Source organism: Lepisma saccharinum, chromosome 1 (genome assembly GCF_977018435.1).
Source record: "Lepisma saccharinum chromosome 1, izLepSacc3.1, whole genome shotgun sequence".
Classification (NCBI taxonomy): Eukaryota; Metazoa; Arthropoda; class Insecta; order Zygentoma; family Lepismatidae; genus Lepisma; species Lepisma saccharinum.
The window spans coordinates 131464027-131480737 of record NC_139229.1 but is presented as its reverse complement, the minus strand read 5'-3'; the positions used below and the strand labels follow the sequence as shown (position 1 = coordinate 131480737).

General features: G+C 38.8%; 1 protein-coding gene across 1 annotated transcript in view; it reads right to left on the bottom strand.

Annotated features, from left to right (window-relative positions):
* Window positions 1-16711, bottom strand: part of LOC145985745 (endoplasmic reticulum transmembrane helix translocase) — a 34234-nt gene that overhangs the window by 1512 nt on the left and 16011 nt on the right. Inside the window, exons 10-16 of the mRNA XM_083119814.1 lie at window positions 12457-12605; window positions 11920-11970; window positions 10563-10701; window positions 8794-8990; window positions 7297-7439; window positions 1788-1902; window positions 446-589 (exon numbers count right to left, since the gene is read on the bottom strand). Of these exons, the coding sequence (XP_082975940.1) occupies window positions 446-589; window positions 1788-1902; window positions 7297-7439; window positions 8794-8990; window positions 10563-10701; window positions 11920-11970; window positions 12457-12605 (938 nt within the window). The remainder of the gene's footprint in view (window positions 1-445; window positions 590-1787; window positions 1903-7296; window positions 7440-8793; window positions 8991-10562; window positions 10702-11919; window positions 11971-12456; window positions 12606-16711) is intronic.

The window sequence follows — 16711 nt, the reverse complement described above, 5'->3', positions numbered from 1 at the left end:
TGATACACTTATACATATTCCAACAGACACCAATACTTAAAAACTGTAACAATTCATAACAGTTCAGACTATTTATAAATTTTAATATACTCTTTTGAAACTATACCATAGCAATCTACCAGTTTCTATTAAACATTAACATCAATTTCTCCCACAATGTAGCTACAAAAATAAAAATAATGTGGATTTTTGCATACTTTCCAGAATATTTTGACTCCACAGGACCGACCGCTATCAGCGAGTAAATTCCAAATGCATACTTTCTGATAGTGGTTCCATCAGTATCTCTACTTACTTTTCATAAACATTTTTGTGACATATAGCCTACCAATTTCCTCATACATACGAGGGAGGGAGAGAATGAGAGATGTGTGTGAAATAAGTGTAACTCAACAAACAACATTAATGTGCATTTTACATGGCATACAGCAACATTGTTACTTACTTCTGATGGAAATTCAACAATTTCAAAATGATTGGCCATATCAGGAAGTAATCCCATGGCAAGAGCCAGGATGGCTCCTGCAGAGCCAAATATACTGTACAGAAGTGCTCGGTTCTCTGTTAACGACTCCATAAATGGGTGCCCCTGAAAATATAAAGAACAGAATAAACATACTGATACTGAGGCATATTGGAAAATGTGATAGATATGAAATATGAATTTAGCTTTCATGTGAGCAAAATGTTCTACAAGTTCTGTTTAGAATTAACTAACTACGTATAAGGTAATTGTAACTGTGAGGAATGTAACTGACTCACTCACTTATCTTTCTCTCACTAGAATTTCAGACTTCTCATATTTTTGAAATATGTAACCTCAAAAAATTCTTAAAGGTCACATAATCAGTGTGGATATTACAAAATAATATAATAAACTTAATTCTTTAATACTGTTTTCATCCTTCTACAGAGTGGCCACTCTAGAACCATGATCAAATTCAAGTTAATTCCTGGTTTTCAAGGTTAACTTTCCAAAGCAGAAGTTTTCTCTAGTTCAACCTTACACAGGCTATCACAATTTACACACACACACATATGCACTCACAAATATATTAACAATATTCCAATGTATCCAAAAATTCTCAGTCAATTCAAAATAAACGGTATATATATTTAAAATATTTAAGTTAAGGTGGGAAGTTTAAATTCGCCATTTTACACATTTAGACTCCAAATACGTCTACAAACACACGTCACAAATGTTACTAATCTACGAAAAATTGTTAATTGTATAAGAATTTAAAATTCAAATTTACCTGATCAACCTTAAGATATACTTCAATAATCTTTCATCTGTCAGATAGATTGTTCTGCAAAGGACACTAACAAATTAAATTTAGATTGAGAGGATTGTTTTATTTTCCACGCAGCTTCGTTTTTCTTCGTTGATAAAAACAAAAGCTAAACTGGGAAAAATGCCTCAGGACATTTATAAATATGTATAAAATCAACGGGATATGGATTAATAAAGTTTACGGAGAAAAATTCATGCATAATTCCCGGTGAGTAGCAACCCTGTTTTAGCAAGATATTGTTCTCTAAAACTTTTTCAAGCTCACATCCACTCACCTTTGCATGGCTTAATATGTAAAAGAAAAAAAATGTGTTTTTGTTGTTGCACATTTCAGCAATTTTTATCATGAATACATATTTGGTTGTATTTGCATACAAAGTCCCATATTTTGGAGAATTTATCAAGATTGTCACTTCTTTTGGCCAAATATAAGATTTTCCAATTTGAACTCTGGTTTGAATAATATACAAAGACTAGAGAGAGAACATACCCTGTAGTTGATGGCGAATGTTGAAACTTGGAGGGCCATAGATATTATGTACACTGTACTGTTTAACAAGCTGGGTTCAAACTCTTCCTCTTCAACATCTAAAGGTTTTGATTCTCTGAAAAGGTCAAAGTAAGTTAGTAAATATGTATTTGTTGTAAAGACACACCAGAAAATTGTTTATCTGAATTTTTGAGGACCATGCTCATTTTGTATAATCCAGAATATTGAATTGGATGAAACATGTACATTACATTACATTACAAACCTAGTGAATATGACAAACTATTAACCCATTAGGGCATAGTGTGCAATATATTGTACATTCATTAATATTCTTCTATTCTTCTATCAAATTCTTAAAATGATTCTGTATTTGTATAAGACGGTTTTCGGAACATCAAGAATCACATTTTTAATAATGTCCTGGCAATTGTGATTGTTGAAGCTGAAGAAGAAGAAGAAGTTTTAAAAATGGCTCAAAGAGATTTTCAAGTAACACGCACTGGGTAAGCAAATTTCAAATTATAAATTTTATTTTACATTTCACGTAACTATTTTTTGTTTACCAGGAAGCTGTGTATTGCATGTTTGTGTACAGTCAATATTTGCACAAAGAATCGGTTTACATAGATATCTGAAAACAATAAAAATTAGGTGTACAATATATTGTACGCTATGCATAGCAACCTCTTTGAAAGCCATTGTTTCATGATTGTGACTTGCATTCTGCTTGAAATGTTGCACTAGCTTTTTCTTCATGATTTCTTTATGTAATTGTTGAGCCTTGTTATACAACAATGTATGTAGCTTGTTATTGTTTTTCGTTAGAAAATAATGAAATTTATTCACAAAGAGGCCATAGAGGCCATATACTGTTCTCGTTTTTTACTTTTATCAATACGTGCATATGTTCTTTTATCTCAATAAAATTTTTCCATTTTTCAGGTTGAATGTGCACAAAATTCTACGGAGTGATCAAAAAATCACGCAACCCATGTAACATTTGTTTGATTCTGTGTTACCAGGGTGCATCATTACGAAGCCACTATGGCCGCCCAGGTCTCCAGATCTCACTCCGCCGGACTATTTCCTCTGGGGATTTCTGAAGTCTGTGGCCTATACATATTGTGTTATATTTTATAAAATCAGCTGATATTCCTCCAAATGCAGGGCATAAAGTTTTTTTTTGATAACTCTGTAGCTCTTATGAAACAGCTATCTGCATATGGCATATGCGCTACAGGGACAATACAGGATGGAAGAACAATGAAATGCACTCTAGTGGAAAAGAAGGACATGAGGAAGAAGGATAGAGGAGAGCATGATTATTGTCCGTGTGATGATGTACTTCTTGTACGGTGGAACGACAATAGCGTCGTTACCCTAGCTACAAACTTTGAGGAACTCTCAATTGGCCAAGCCAATCCTTGGTCTCAAAGAGCAAAAATTACAGTCACACAACCGATTCTTATATCTCGCTACAATAAAGGGATTGGAGGAGTGGACCAAATGGACCAAAATGTTGCTGCCTACCACACACGAATTAGGCAGAAAAAGTGGTGGTGGCCCATATTTGCATATTTTTTGGATGTTTCTGTTTCCAACGCTTGGATTTTGACTAAAAAGGTGAATTCAAGAAACAGTACAGAATCCCTTCTCTCTTTTTGAAGATACATAGCTCTTGCTTTGTTAAAAATGTCTGGAACAGCTACACACCAGGGAAAGTAAGCAGCAACTCCATTAGTCGATGAGTGGTATGACAGGATGAATCACTGGCCAGTGAAAATACCTAAAGTCAGGAGATGTGCAAATGAAAAGTGTTCAGGGAGAGCTAAGTACATATGTAACAAATGTAACGTGGGACTCCATAATGAGTGTTTCCTACAATGCCACGTGAAAACTGATAACCAGTTATAATATATGATTATAATTATTGTTATTATTCAAAAAATGTTAAAGTGTGCAAATGGTTAAAGCTTGTAACAATTTGTAGTATTAAGTAAAGCCATAGGCTTCAGTGAAAAAATGTTCTGAGTTGAAACCAAGTTCTTAACTGTGATGTGAATAAACAATACACATGTTAACTATGCATAGCGTGCAATATATTGCACACCCCGTAGATCCATTGTTACCAACAACAAAACTGAAATTATGGTATTTGTTTCATATTTGCACCCCATGAGTACCAAAATTATGAAAAAATACAAAAAAACATTATTAGTAAACTTTATGCACTAATGGGTTAAAAAGTTGAGACCTTACGCATGCTGTAAACATCATAAAAATGTACATGGGCTATAAATAAACCAAACTCAAATATCTTCAAATTTTCAAACCCATTTTGGTTATTCGTCCAGGAAGGGAAGGTGCATTTAATCCTCTTCCCTTACCTGCAGATGAACGGCGAGCTTGAATTTGAGGAAATATTTAAATATGGTGTCTAGACAATAACACTTTTCAATATTGATACCCTGCAGTGAATGATGTTATCAATAGAGTTGCAGTATACAATACATATATCACACACACACTTCTGGATAAAGTGGATAGGAATAGGATACAAATGAGTTTCTAGTGTAGTGATAGTTCTTGGCTGTGCCAAATAAAATTTATCATACACTCAGAAGAAAATTGTTGATATGGAATCATTAAAAACACCCTAAAATCCATACATTTATATTCATTTCACCAGAAAAGACAGGAAATGGTAAAAATTGAAAAGGAATACATGGAGCTAAATTGTTTACAAGGACAGGGCATAAGCTTCAGTAATTTTAGGCTGTTTTCATTAAGTCCTTAACAATGACAATTTTCTCGATTACAAGTATAAGATTGCATTGCATTTCTCTTATTTCCTGCTATTTTTTTTTACATCAATTGCAATAATCCCTTTATTTAAGTCTTACATAAATATGGTTTAGAAAAAAACTTAAAAAATGATGCTGGTTAAATTACCAAATTTAAAAGGCTTTTTTGGAGGAAGGGGAGGAGAGAAAATATTTGTCCACTTTTATGCTTGAATAGGATAACTGGGACCCACAATCTGCACCATTGAACTGTAAACTCGCTAGATAATAACACCCACAAGGGAATGTGTTGTGTGTATTTTTTTAGGGCATAAACAATTCCTTCAGCTTATTTTTGAGAAGTCCTCCTCCGTAGCCGAGCGGGTTAACCTTTGAGTCCCCAAGGCCATTTTCACAAGTAAGCTTCACGGTCCCGAGCCGATTTTGAGCAAAATGCAGAGTCTCAATTCAATGAGTGTAGATCAGAGACTAATTGCCCTAGAGAGATGAGTGATATACCATTGTACGCGGAATGAACCAGAGATTCAGACTATATGAAATTTATGCAAATTCGGCGTATATATGGAGGGGGAAAGGGGGGAAATCCCCTGAAAATACTTTTTTTAAAAAAATGGGGTTTCGCCCCCTCCCACCCCCCTGAAAAAAAGTACATGACAGTGTCGACATGCATATGGAAATGATCGCTGACATGTAAGGAACACAAAAATATTTGCATTATTATCATATGACCAATGTAACTTGAGTTGTATACCCCAAAAGGAATGGTGGGCACGCCACTGATTCAAGCTTCAGAATGCAGCGGTACCTTGAAATGACTATAGCTCAGAGACTATTTGCCCTGGAGATATGACCTATATACCGTTGTACGCAGAATGAATCACAGATTCAGACGATATATAATTTATGCACATTTGGCGTATATATGGAGGGGGAAAGGGGGGAAATCCCCTGAAAATACTTTTTTTTTAAAAAAATGGGGTTTCGCCCCCTGCTGCCCCCCTGAAAAAAAGGATATGAAAAGTTCAAAATGCACATAGAAATTATCGCTGGCATGTAGGAAACAGAAAAATATTTGCATCATTGTCGTATGACCAATGTAACTTGAGTTGTAACCCCAAAATGAATGGTGGGCATGCCACTGATTCAAGCTTCAAAATGCAGCGGTACCTTGAAATGACTATAGCTCAGAAACTAAATGTTTGGTAGTTGGAATGAGGAAATCAGAAGAGCAGGAATGAAATTCAGTGCAGAAAAGGGAGATGTGCTATTAACAAGAAACAGATCCAGAAATGCACCAAGAATAAAGGTGAGCACGAAAGAGTTGAGGGTAGTGGAGATTTCAAATATCTAGGAAGCATAACTGAGAGAAGTGGAAGAATGGATGAGGTAAACAGAAGACGACAAATAGGTAGTGGAAATGCAAGTGCCTATGTGCCAATAATTATGTATGGAGCAGAGACTTGGACAATGACAGACACAAAAGAAAGATGCAGGCAGTACAGATGAAACTTTTAAGGAATGTATTGGGGAAGACTAGAAGGGATAAGGAATGATGAGATCCGACAAACAGTGGTCGTGGTGAAGCTTCAGAACAGGATAGGATAGATCAGGCACAGATGAGATTGTTCGGACACATGAAGACGATAGGCACAGAAAGAATACCAGTAAGGGCTTACATGCAGAAGGAGTGGGAATAAGGCCAAGGAGGAGACCAAGATGTCAGTGGAGAGAGCAGATAGTGAGGAGTGTTAGGAGAAGAGGACAAGATTGAAACACCGTGGAAAGAGAGGAATGGTGGAAGACCAGAAAAAAATGGGGAGGCTTGACTTCTGTAACGACCCAGCAAGAGGCAGGAAATGACAAAGGATGATGATCTTTGTCAGAAATGACCCACTAAACCTAAATCTGACCACACTTCTACTAGTCAAGTGAGAACTACACAGCATGTAATACAATGAGACGCTGACTATATTGATCCTTACAAGCTCATACACTTGATATTATATCAAATCTGTTACACGTGACACTATTGTTTACTGCATCTCCTTCTGGCATCAAAGTAGAGGATGCAAGTAGAGCTTACCTGAAATGATTGCATCAACATCAAAAAGTTATCAGTTCAAATTTCATCGCCAGTACTAGTAAATACACTTTCTGAGTCCATGATCTCACAGGGTCCACAACTTGCGACATGAAAAAAACATTCAGATACCAATGTATCAGAAGATACCAGTGTTATCTGTATCAGAAAATATTGGTTCGAATTTATTCAACAATACCACCTGATACTTTTTTGGGTTTGGCAATTTAGTGTAGTCCAAAAAAAAAAAAAAATGCTGCAAAACACAGATATAAATATCCTGAAAATTATCGAAAATTTAGGGATTAAATTAAAGCTATTTTAATATTCCAATGTAATTCCTGAATATCCCCAAGCACAACTCTAGTACATTGATGCATATAATTTCAGTGGAATACTTACTTACATAATAATAATAAATGTTGTGAACAATTTTCAAGTACTGGTATTGGTAGGACTCTGCTTTGCACCAGTATTGGTTCAGCCCTACATTTTATGCATCAATATCAAGGTATACAACATGAATACATGTGCAGTTTACAGGGATGCAGTAAATATTAATTGCCTTTGGATTGAAAATTTCCAGAATTTCTGGTAACTAGGCAACTGCTGTGCTGCTTACCTTTTTGGTGACCTTGAGCTTGCCTGCTGAACAAGGAATATGAGGCAAGCAAAATGAACTAGAAACTGCAACATCACTGTTAATATTGTATACAAATTAAATATATTTGGCAGCGGTCGTTGCCTCGACAAGGTTTTGAGAGGCTGCAAAGACAAAGAATAAGAGCATTAAAAATTAAATCTTGACTCGCAGCAATATGGTAATTAGTAGGGATGGAATATAAAATTTACTGATACTAATAACCAATATTGTACAGATCAGATATATCGCAAATGTTACCAAAGGATCCTGAATATATCATTTGCACACTTAATGTATGTAGCCAGGTGAATGCAATAGTTTTTACTTTGAAAATAGAAAGAAAAAAAAATCAACCTTTACTTTACAAAATCACTGTATATGAATTAAAACCTTTATTTCATACGCGAAGTTACGTGTTTTCATGTTGCAATTTTGGTTTGGATGATGCAGAAACACCAAACTTCATGTAATAATAATAATCCGTTGCGCAACAGCCCATGAAGGGCCTAGGCATACCTACCGACTGCCGATCTCCCTCCCACGCTTTCCTTCGTCACCTCTAAGCGTGGAGATCTTCAACCAGTATTGGAATAGTCGGGGGGTCAGCCCGACGTATCCCCAGCCGTTATAGTAGGTCTTCTCGACCGGATTACGCTCACTCACTCGGAGCTCCCCAATTTCCTCACGATGGTGGGTTGCCACCGGCCCTATACGCAGGCCGAATAAATTCCGACCAGAGCCGGATTCGAACCTACGCCGTCCCGCAGCGAACGATCTCAAGACGAGTGAACGCCTTAACCCGCTCGACTACGGAGGAGGACCCAAACTTCATGTATGAAATACTAAAACAACGTATAATAAAACGTTCATATTTATAAAAATAATAAAATGGTTGTATTTTTTAAACTAATTTACAGACTAATTTACAGAAATATTGCATTAGTAAATTTTACAATTTTACTAACACTGATACACACTATCAGCCAATAATGATAGAATACCAATTAATCTATCTCACCCCTAGTAATTAGTGCATATTGTTAGGAACCATAGTTATGAACTACATGACACTGTCTTTATTTCTTATCCCACTGCAAATCTAATTGCTCTGCAGCTGTGCGCATTTAATATGAAACTTTCGTATTGGCACATGAGCATTTGGAGCATGTGGCTGATCACATCACCTCCACAATTGCTGAGATTGTAAATATGTGGGGCCCCTACGAGACTCCATTGGTCTCTTGCAAAGTGCAGAGGAAAGGGAGGGAGGGAGGGAGAGAGAGAGGGAGAGGGGAGAGAGAGAGAGGGAGAGGGGGGAGAGAGAGAGGGAGAGGGGGGAGAGAGAGAGGGAGGAGAGAGAGAGGGAGAGCAAGAAAGAGAGGGAGAGAGAGAGGGGGGGAGACACACACACATACACTGACTTCTTCTTGCTTAATATTTCAAACCAAGAAAAGGTATCGAGATATTATCACTTACCTTTGACCGTGATATGAAAAGAAAACAGGCTGCTAAAAGAAGACCTTGTAGCGTAGCTTGCATATCACTAAATTTAATCCCATCTAAGTACAATACTGACTGACTGTAGGCAAGGATTAAGGCATTTAATGCTAATATCTTGAACATTTGAAGAGTTGTTACAAGGGTGCATCGTCCTTGCTTCACTACATGACAAACTGAAAAGAGAGTAATCATAAATTTAATTATCAAATGAATGTGTAATGCATCGAAACAGACACTCAGTCACTAATGAAGCAATTAATAATATATGTTATCAAACCATCTTCCAATTTATTACTTCAAAAAGATAAATTCATTGGTTTCTTAAATTTATGGTAATCTCTGTAGGTATGGTCTGGTACATTCTCAAGAAATTTACTATTCTATACAATTATTGAAACATGCTGAAATTTATATAATTTATAGCATTTAATGCATTAATTTTGCTACTGTACGTTACCCTTGGAATTTTACTGTTGTTTCAGTTAGGCAATGTACTAGTAAGAGATATAAATCAAAACAATTCAAGCATGCATCTTAATGATGTCACAACAACAATATACTTATACAAACGATACATAGTTTCATGCTTGGTGGAAATAATTATGTACCATAGAATAATAACCTGTGGTCAATGGCGGCAATTGGGTTCCAAAATCGGGGCAAAGACAGTATATTTAACTTTGTACATAAGATTTAGCATTGTGCATGGGCAAAAGTGGCGACTGCCCCCCTTGCTCCCCCTGCCTGTGGTTCAACAGCCCGTGTCTCTACCTACCAACTGGTGGAAGATCATCCAACCAGTTGCAGGGTGATGTGTGATCGGCATGATGACCCCCCCCCCCCCCCAAAATCGTTGTTGTAGGTTTTCATGACTGGGTTATGCTACTCGTTTGCAGCTCCCCAATATATGGGTGGCCACCAGTCCCATAAAAGGATGAAATCTCAGGTAAAGTTGTTACACCCAGGAAACCAGCCCCCCAAACAGTGGACCTTGGAAATTAATAGGATTTAACCATTAAATTGTGCAATGCGGAAGTGCGGAATTTTCAAAATTTCAAGTAAGTCATTAGCTACTTATGTTCCAATTTGAATTTTTGAAATAAAAACACTTTATGCACAGAAAGGTTAATGGGGGCTGGACATACAGTTTAAAGTGGGATTCAAACCATTATGTGCACACATTATTTCTTACTTTGGCAATGATTAAGAATTATAAAAAATAAAATTAACAGCATTTATTATAAACCCCTAGCACTTTGCCAACGAAACTATCTCCAATTCTCCTCTGTTGGTGTTCATAAAAATGAGCAATACAATGTCATATTGTCGTCTAAAAAACTGACTATTTGCTGAATCTAGAACATTTGAATCACTATTGAATTGTATTCATTCAGTGTTTGGCAATTACAATTTACTAAATACACATATAATATTCCTGGAAATTTGCAACTAATATTACGCTTTTTAGAAGTTTCATATTTGAGTAATTTTAAAAATTTTGCTACCTATTTCAAAAAATAAAGACACAAAAAGTTCTGGCTCAACTTCTGACTGTGGACACAACAAATGGTAGAGTATGAAAATATGAATTGCTTGGTCCATTGAATGCAGCCACTGCCTAGTCACCAAAAGTGGGAATGAAAAATCTAAATAGGCACAAAACAAAAAATTGAAGTCCCATTTTACGACTGACAATTTCAAACACTGGTAAGTAGTGAATTTGACACTTTCTCTGGAGTACTTACTACATTGGATAGATGAAAGTTTGGATGTAAATGGTGCTGCTATGCTGGCATCTCCAAGTTTTACTATTTGGGCTTGATCCTGTTCTTCTATTTCCCGCAAAATCCTCTGAATGTGAGAATGAGTCTGGTTGGGGAAATTCTGAAAGGATGCACAGGGTTATTCAAAAAGAAGGAGCAGATTACAAATCTTTATTGTGGGCACACGGTTAACAATACAAACATGTGCTATGAATCAAGGGAGAGAGTAAGAATCAGTTTTATGCACTCAATATGAGCACCACGTGTGAGGCGACAAATGTCAAAACAATAATCCATTTCATTCTGCACGTGCTTCAACTGGTCTACAGTTACAGACTCCACAGCCTCAACTATTAGCCATGTAGAGATAAGGCATAAACAGTGTATTTTATGTACCCCATAGATAAAATTGCAGAGGGTGATGTCAGGAGATATGGGCAGCTATCAACAATGCACAATGCTGGAAAATATGGCAAAATCATATGGCAGACTACCAAAAAAATAAGACAAACCTCCTTTTTGAAAATCCTGGGCATGTCACTGACCACCTCTTTCAATCCAGCATCCAAGAACTCAGGACTTCTCTTGGGGAGTCGTCATATTGCTTTCAGCACCTCCAGACATGCAGGATCCAATGGAAATTCTACGTGGGTCATTAAAACTTTGATTCTTACTCTCTCCAGTGACACAACACATGTTTGTTTCTTTTACCATGTGTCTACAATAAAAAAATGTAATCTGCTCCTCCTTTTTGAAGAACACTATATTATAATTAAAATCTCATGCTGTGCTTTTCTCACAAAATAGTGCACTGTAGGGATGCAAAAATTGTTGTTTTAATCACAATCACAATTTTAATCATAAAGCACAATTTTTTAAAACCACACAATAATAATTTACTTTTGCTAATATGTCAATCATATAGCTGGTGTCATTAAATGAACACCAAGGTCTATTATCAAGTTTTCATATTTACAAACCTATTATTCGCCATCCAGAATTAGTAAATTTGTTTTAAACCCATTTAGGCACTGTAAGGCCAATCAACTTGACCTGAACTTTAAGGAAAGCTCTTAAGCACTTGAATCGAACCCAGAATGTTTTAATTATAAGGCCAGAGAATATCCATCACCAATTAGAAGGGGGAAAAAGCATTCTGAAAGAACTCCAGATGTGACCAACTGGTTGAATCAAATCTGTTTTCAAATTAACATAGATTGGTCCTGTAACCAAGGACATTGTGGTTAATAGTAATGGTGATGTATTCATAAGTGAATGTTTAATTGAAATTTGTTTTGGCACACAGAGGGAAGAAAGGCAAGAACTATACCCATCATACCTTATCTTCATTCAGATGCCTTCCCCTGACCTTATTTGGTCCTCCGTGTACCTGAAAGGTAGAACAAAGGGTAAATACCATACCCCGTGCATGCACATGAATGCAACGAACGTTGCACATTACGGCCATGAAAAAAAATGTGTGTTTATTTTGATGCATCATCTCAGCAAACTTTAACACAATAAAAACTTAAAATACATATTAAGGAAAATTAATACTCTCCCCCAAAAATCCTGCCTCCCGTCCAATAAAAAACAACCTCAGGGATTCACTCAATTTCACACTTGGGTTACCCAGTACACAAATTACACTGGCTCAACCAAATGAATCCAACAAAAGATAAAACAAACATGTGCTTTTTTAAGCTAAACAAATTAAATGTATCACTTCTAACACAAACATATAATATAATTCAAATTATCACAAGATATCACTATGAATCAATCCTGATGCTTTTTCAGATTTCTGCCGACACAGACACACTTGAGAAATGTGACACTTTAAGGTTTTCGGCAAGTGAAGGACAATTGAACACACCGGAAGATCATTGGGCCTCCGTAAGTTGCTTGGACCATTGCCAATTGGTGGCCTGTATCTTCCTCTGCCTTCTGCTTCCGAACGTTCTGGGCGCTCAGGCCTTCTCCTCTCTGGCAGTCTTTCAGGTGCATTTGACAATATAGCAACTCCTGCAAAAGAAAGCATTTAATGCAGTGTACAGGCAAACATCATAATGTTGTTTCAATTAAAATACAAGAATTGAACAATGAAAAAACAGGTCATGGTTCATGAACAAAGAAATGTATTTGGAGATAACATTCCTATTCAACAATAAAGTAAATATATTCAAGGCCACAAAATTCCATACTTGACATCAAAAATGAGGCTGCAAAGATGCACAGTGGAAAAGGTGTTGACACTTTAGTGTCTTCTGGAAGGGTCACCTCCTTACACCTTATGAAGCTGACGATTCTTGTGTGAAAATCCATATAAAGCACAAGTTCCTGTACAGGTAGCCTTGGAAGAAGCTAGTAAAAAAGTTATCATAACATCTCTGAAGTTAGTATCGTATAATCACCTTATGAACATCTTATAATCATCTTATGAACATCTTATAATCATCTTATGAACATTAATTACATTTTCCTTCGTTTATTGCGTACGCTCGCCCGTACTGGGACCTACAATCGGTTACATTCTCGAAATAAATCGTCGCTTGAACCGATACCTTTGCCTAATCGCAACACATCTTATTACCATAGCATTCACGCTGTCGTGAAGGAACATATGCAATACCTTACTGCCCTTCTGTTTTTGATTCATTTTCGAACCCTCCTTTTATTCGTATTTACGCCATCTTTGTTTTTTTTAGTCAATTTATTACCCATTGTACACTAAAGGAATTACTCCCCCCCCTTTTTATAGTTTAATTGTTTCCCTTGTCGCCCCGGTACTCAGTCTCCAGAGTACCAATACTTCTTGCCTTTGGTTTTAGAGTGACAATAGTCCTTTCCAAATAGTATTGGTGGCCCTGAAAAGGGCCGTTTTGCCCGAACTTAGGCATCCTTCTCGGCTAATTGGGACGGGGACGTCCGACCTCTGAGATTCCCCACTGCCGGCAGAAAAGCCTAATCCCATTCAGGACAAGGAGCCACCGCACTAGCCGCTTCATGATATAGCGTCGTGTCCGCCTCCACCTCTGGAGCCCTCGTCGGCCCACTCGGAAGGGGGGATAACACAGCCCCCGGATTTCTCCACGTATGAGCGCTTGCTCCCGCTCGAGTTCCGTCACTGCACGAATGGGGTGGTGACCCCCTCCCTGTATTAGGTCCCCTAATACAGTTTGCACCGCCTGTAACATGGCAGGCGACGCCTCCGCCATGGCACATAGGGCCCGTATATGGCTTCAGGAAGTCAGCTTGGGGAAGAAGGACGATAAAGGACCAAGGGGGTCCATGTTTCACCGCTGTCTTTTGCTGTCTGATTAGGTTCACAATTTCTAGCCTTGATCAGGCGATGGCGCATACGTTCCCCCCCCCCCCCCCCCCTGCATAATGTTGCTGATGTTTTAATTTCGAGCCAATCATAACTCTAGGTGTTCATTTACATCTCCAGGACTCTTCGCTCAGCGAGCAACAGTTCGCACGATTTTGCTATGATTTTCACTGACTGATGCATTTTTTTTTTCTGCTTCGTTTCAGGCTCGCGATCATGGGATCGACCCCCATATTATTTTTCATGTCCCTTCTCTTCCTGTTTGTCTCTCCCTCGCTTTCGGCTCTACATACTTCCGAGGATAGTGACCTCTTCTTCAAATCCCTCGGTCTTTATTACGAAAAACAGGCACTAATGGTCCACCACACCCCTTGCGGTAAAGGAGATTGCGCTTTTAACGATTTCCGTAGATGGCTTTACATTCATCCACCCCTTTCGCTTTCTTCCGACGTTTGAACAGGGTGCAATTCTGGGGAACGACTTTTTAAGTAATCAGCGGGCTACTTTGGACTTCCGCACAAATCGTCTCACCCTATATCGTTTTGGATCTCCAGTAAAATCTACTCTTAGGGCCACTACCCACAGGGCATTCAACGTGTCTATCAAGCTTGCGCACATGATAAAGGCTAATCTCACTCCCGAATTTGTCGCGGCGAGGAAGATAATAGTGAAACCTCGCTCTCACCTTTGTATTCCCGTGCGCTTGGTGAATGGTATTGCCGATTCCGACACATTATTGGAACCTGACGTGCCGTTTCAACAGAAATCTGGTTTATTAATACCCCGGGCTATTTTAAATGCACAGACCAACCTTCTCTGGATTAGCAATCCATTGACGCACAAGATTACCATTCCCAAAGGCCAGCGTCTTGGTTCGGCTGACGCTTGGGAAATCCCGGTTGCCCCGGCCGACCCGAACAGGGACAGGGTATGTGACACCGCCGGAATATTTCCCACCCCGGCTCAGGTGAATGTCACGACAGAAACTAAAGATGCAAGTCACGCATCTCCGGTTGACAAGCAATTCAACATTAATCCGGACCTTACGCCCGTACAACAACAACAATTGTTGCAGCTCTTGAATAAATATTGCCACGTTTTTTCTTGGTCCGAAACTGACGTTGGTCGAGCTACAAATTACGTACACTGCATTCGCCTTAAAGACGATGTTGTTTTCCGATCAAGGCCGTACCCGGTGCCCATTCATTTGAGAAAAGAAATGAATGAGCAAATCGACTCCCTGTTACGGCAAGGGGTCATCCGGGAATCTACGTCCCCTTACAATTCGCCTGTTTTTCTCGTGCGCAAAAATAACGGGAAATACCGCATGGTGCAGGATCTTCGTGCACTGAATTCTAACACCATCTTTGATGCGATTGGTATGAACGATCTCAATGAGACTCTATATCAAATGGGTGGCAAACGTTTCTATTGTAATCTTGATTTGCACCAGTCGTATTTTCAGTTACCCCTGTCGGAAGACAGCAAGCCGTATACGGCATTTACAGTGCCAGGAAAAGGCCATTTTGAACTTAATTTTGCGGCAATGGGCGCCAGTCCTGCCAGATTAACAAGGTCGATTCACCTGGCTTGTGCACAAATGGATCTTTCCACGTTCGCCTCCTACATGGATGATCTATACTGTTTTGCCGACGAGTTCTCAGTCTTATTGACCACCCTCGAACAACTGTTCAAGTGTTTAGAGGCGGCCGGTTTGAAACTTACCCCTTCTAAATGTTCCTTCGGTTATAGCCAGATTATCGCCCTCGGGAACAGGGTTGGCCGTTTCGGTTATTCTATCTCGGATAAGATTATTGACTCTATTACACACTACATCCAGCCCAAAACCGTGCGTCAGGTGTGCCGCTTTTTGGGTCTTACTTCCTATGTCCGATGGTATATTAAAAACTACTCGGACATTGCCGCACCGCTTCAGGCTTTGGTAGGAAAGAATAAGCGTTTTCAATGGGAAAAGGAACAACAAGACGCCTTTGAAGCATTAAAAAAGGCTCTTATTACGGCCCCCGTTCTCTTGCCGTATAAGCCTGACAAAGAAGTTCGGGTTTATACTGATGCATCGACTACCGCGATTTCCGGGATATTGATGCAACAAAACTCTGAAGGGGCGTGGCTCCCTTGTGCGTACTGCTCACGAAAATTGAAAGATCACGAGACTAGGCTCGGGATCATTGAACTTGAACTGCTGGCCATTCTTTATACGTTAAAGAGCTTCAGGTTCTATCTTTTAGGATGCCACTTCTTTTTGTTGACCGATAACAAAAGTATAACGTATCTGCGCACCGCTAAATCTCTCCCCCCTAAACTCTTACGTTGGTCCTTATCGATAGATGAATATATTTTTACGGTTTCCCATTGCCGCGGTACTCAAAATCCAGCGGACCCCTTGTCCCTGGATACTGGTATCGAACCGACCGACGACGTGCCAGAACTGGAAGAGACCAAGGTTTTATTCATGCAGGATAAAACCATTGATATTGCCTCTCATCAGCGCGTGGATGAAACCCTTGGCAGTAACATTCGCGTTTTGGAGGATCCACAGGGGGACGGCAGCCAAGCCCCCGCCCCCCTTCCAACGGCAGGCAAGTTACCATTCCATCGAAAATGGGTTGCTCTATTTGCTCCATCGAATGGCCTCGGGTGCACAGAAGCTTTTGTGCATACCGACCGTCCTCCGTGACATGGTGATTGAATCTCTCTATTCATTGCCGACCGGAGGCGGCCACATGGGTTTTTCCAAAACTTACAATCGAGCCCTCGAAGAAATTTATTTTCCCTTTAT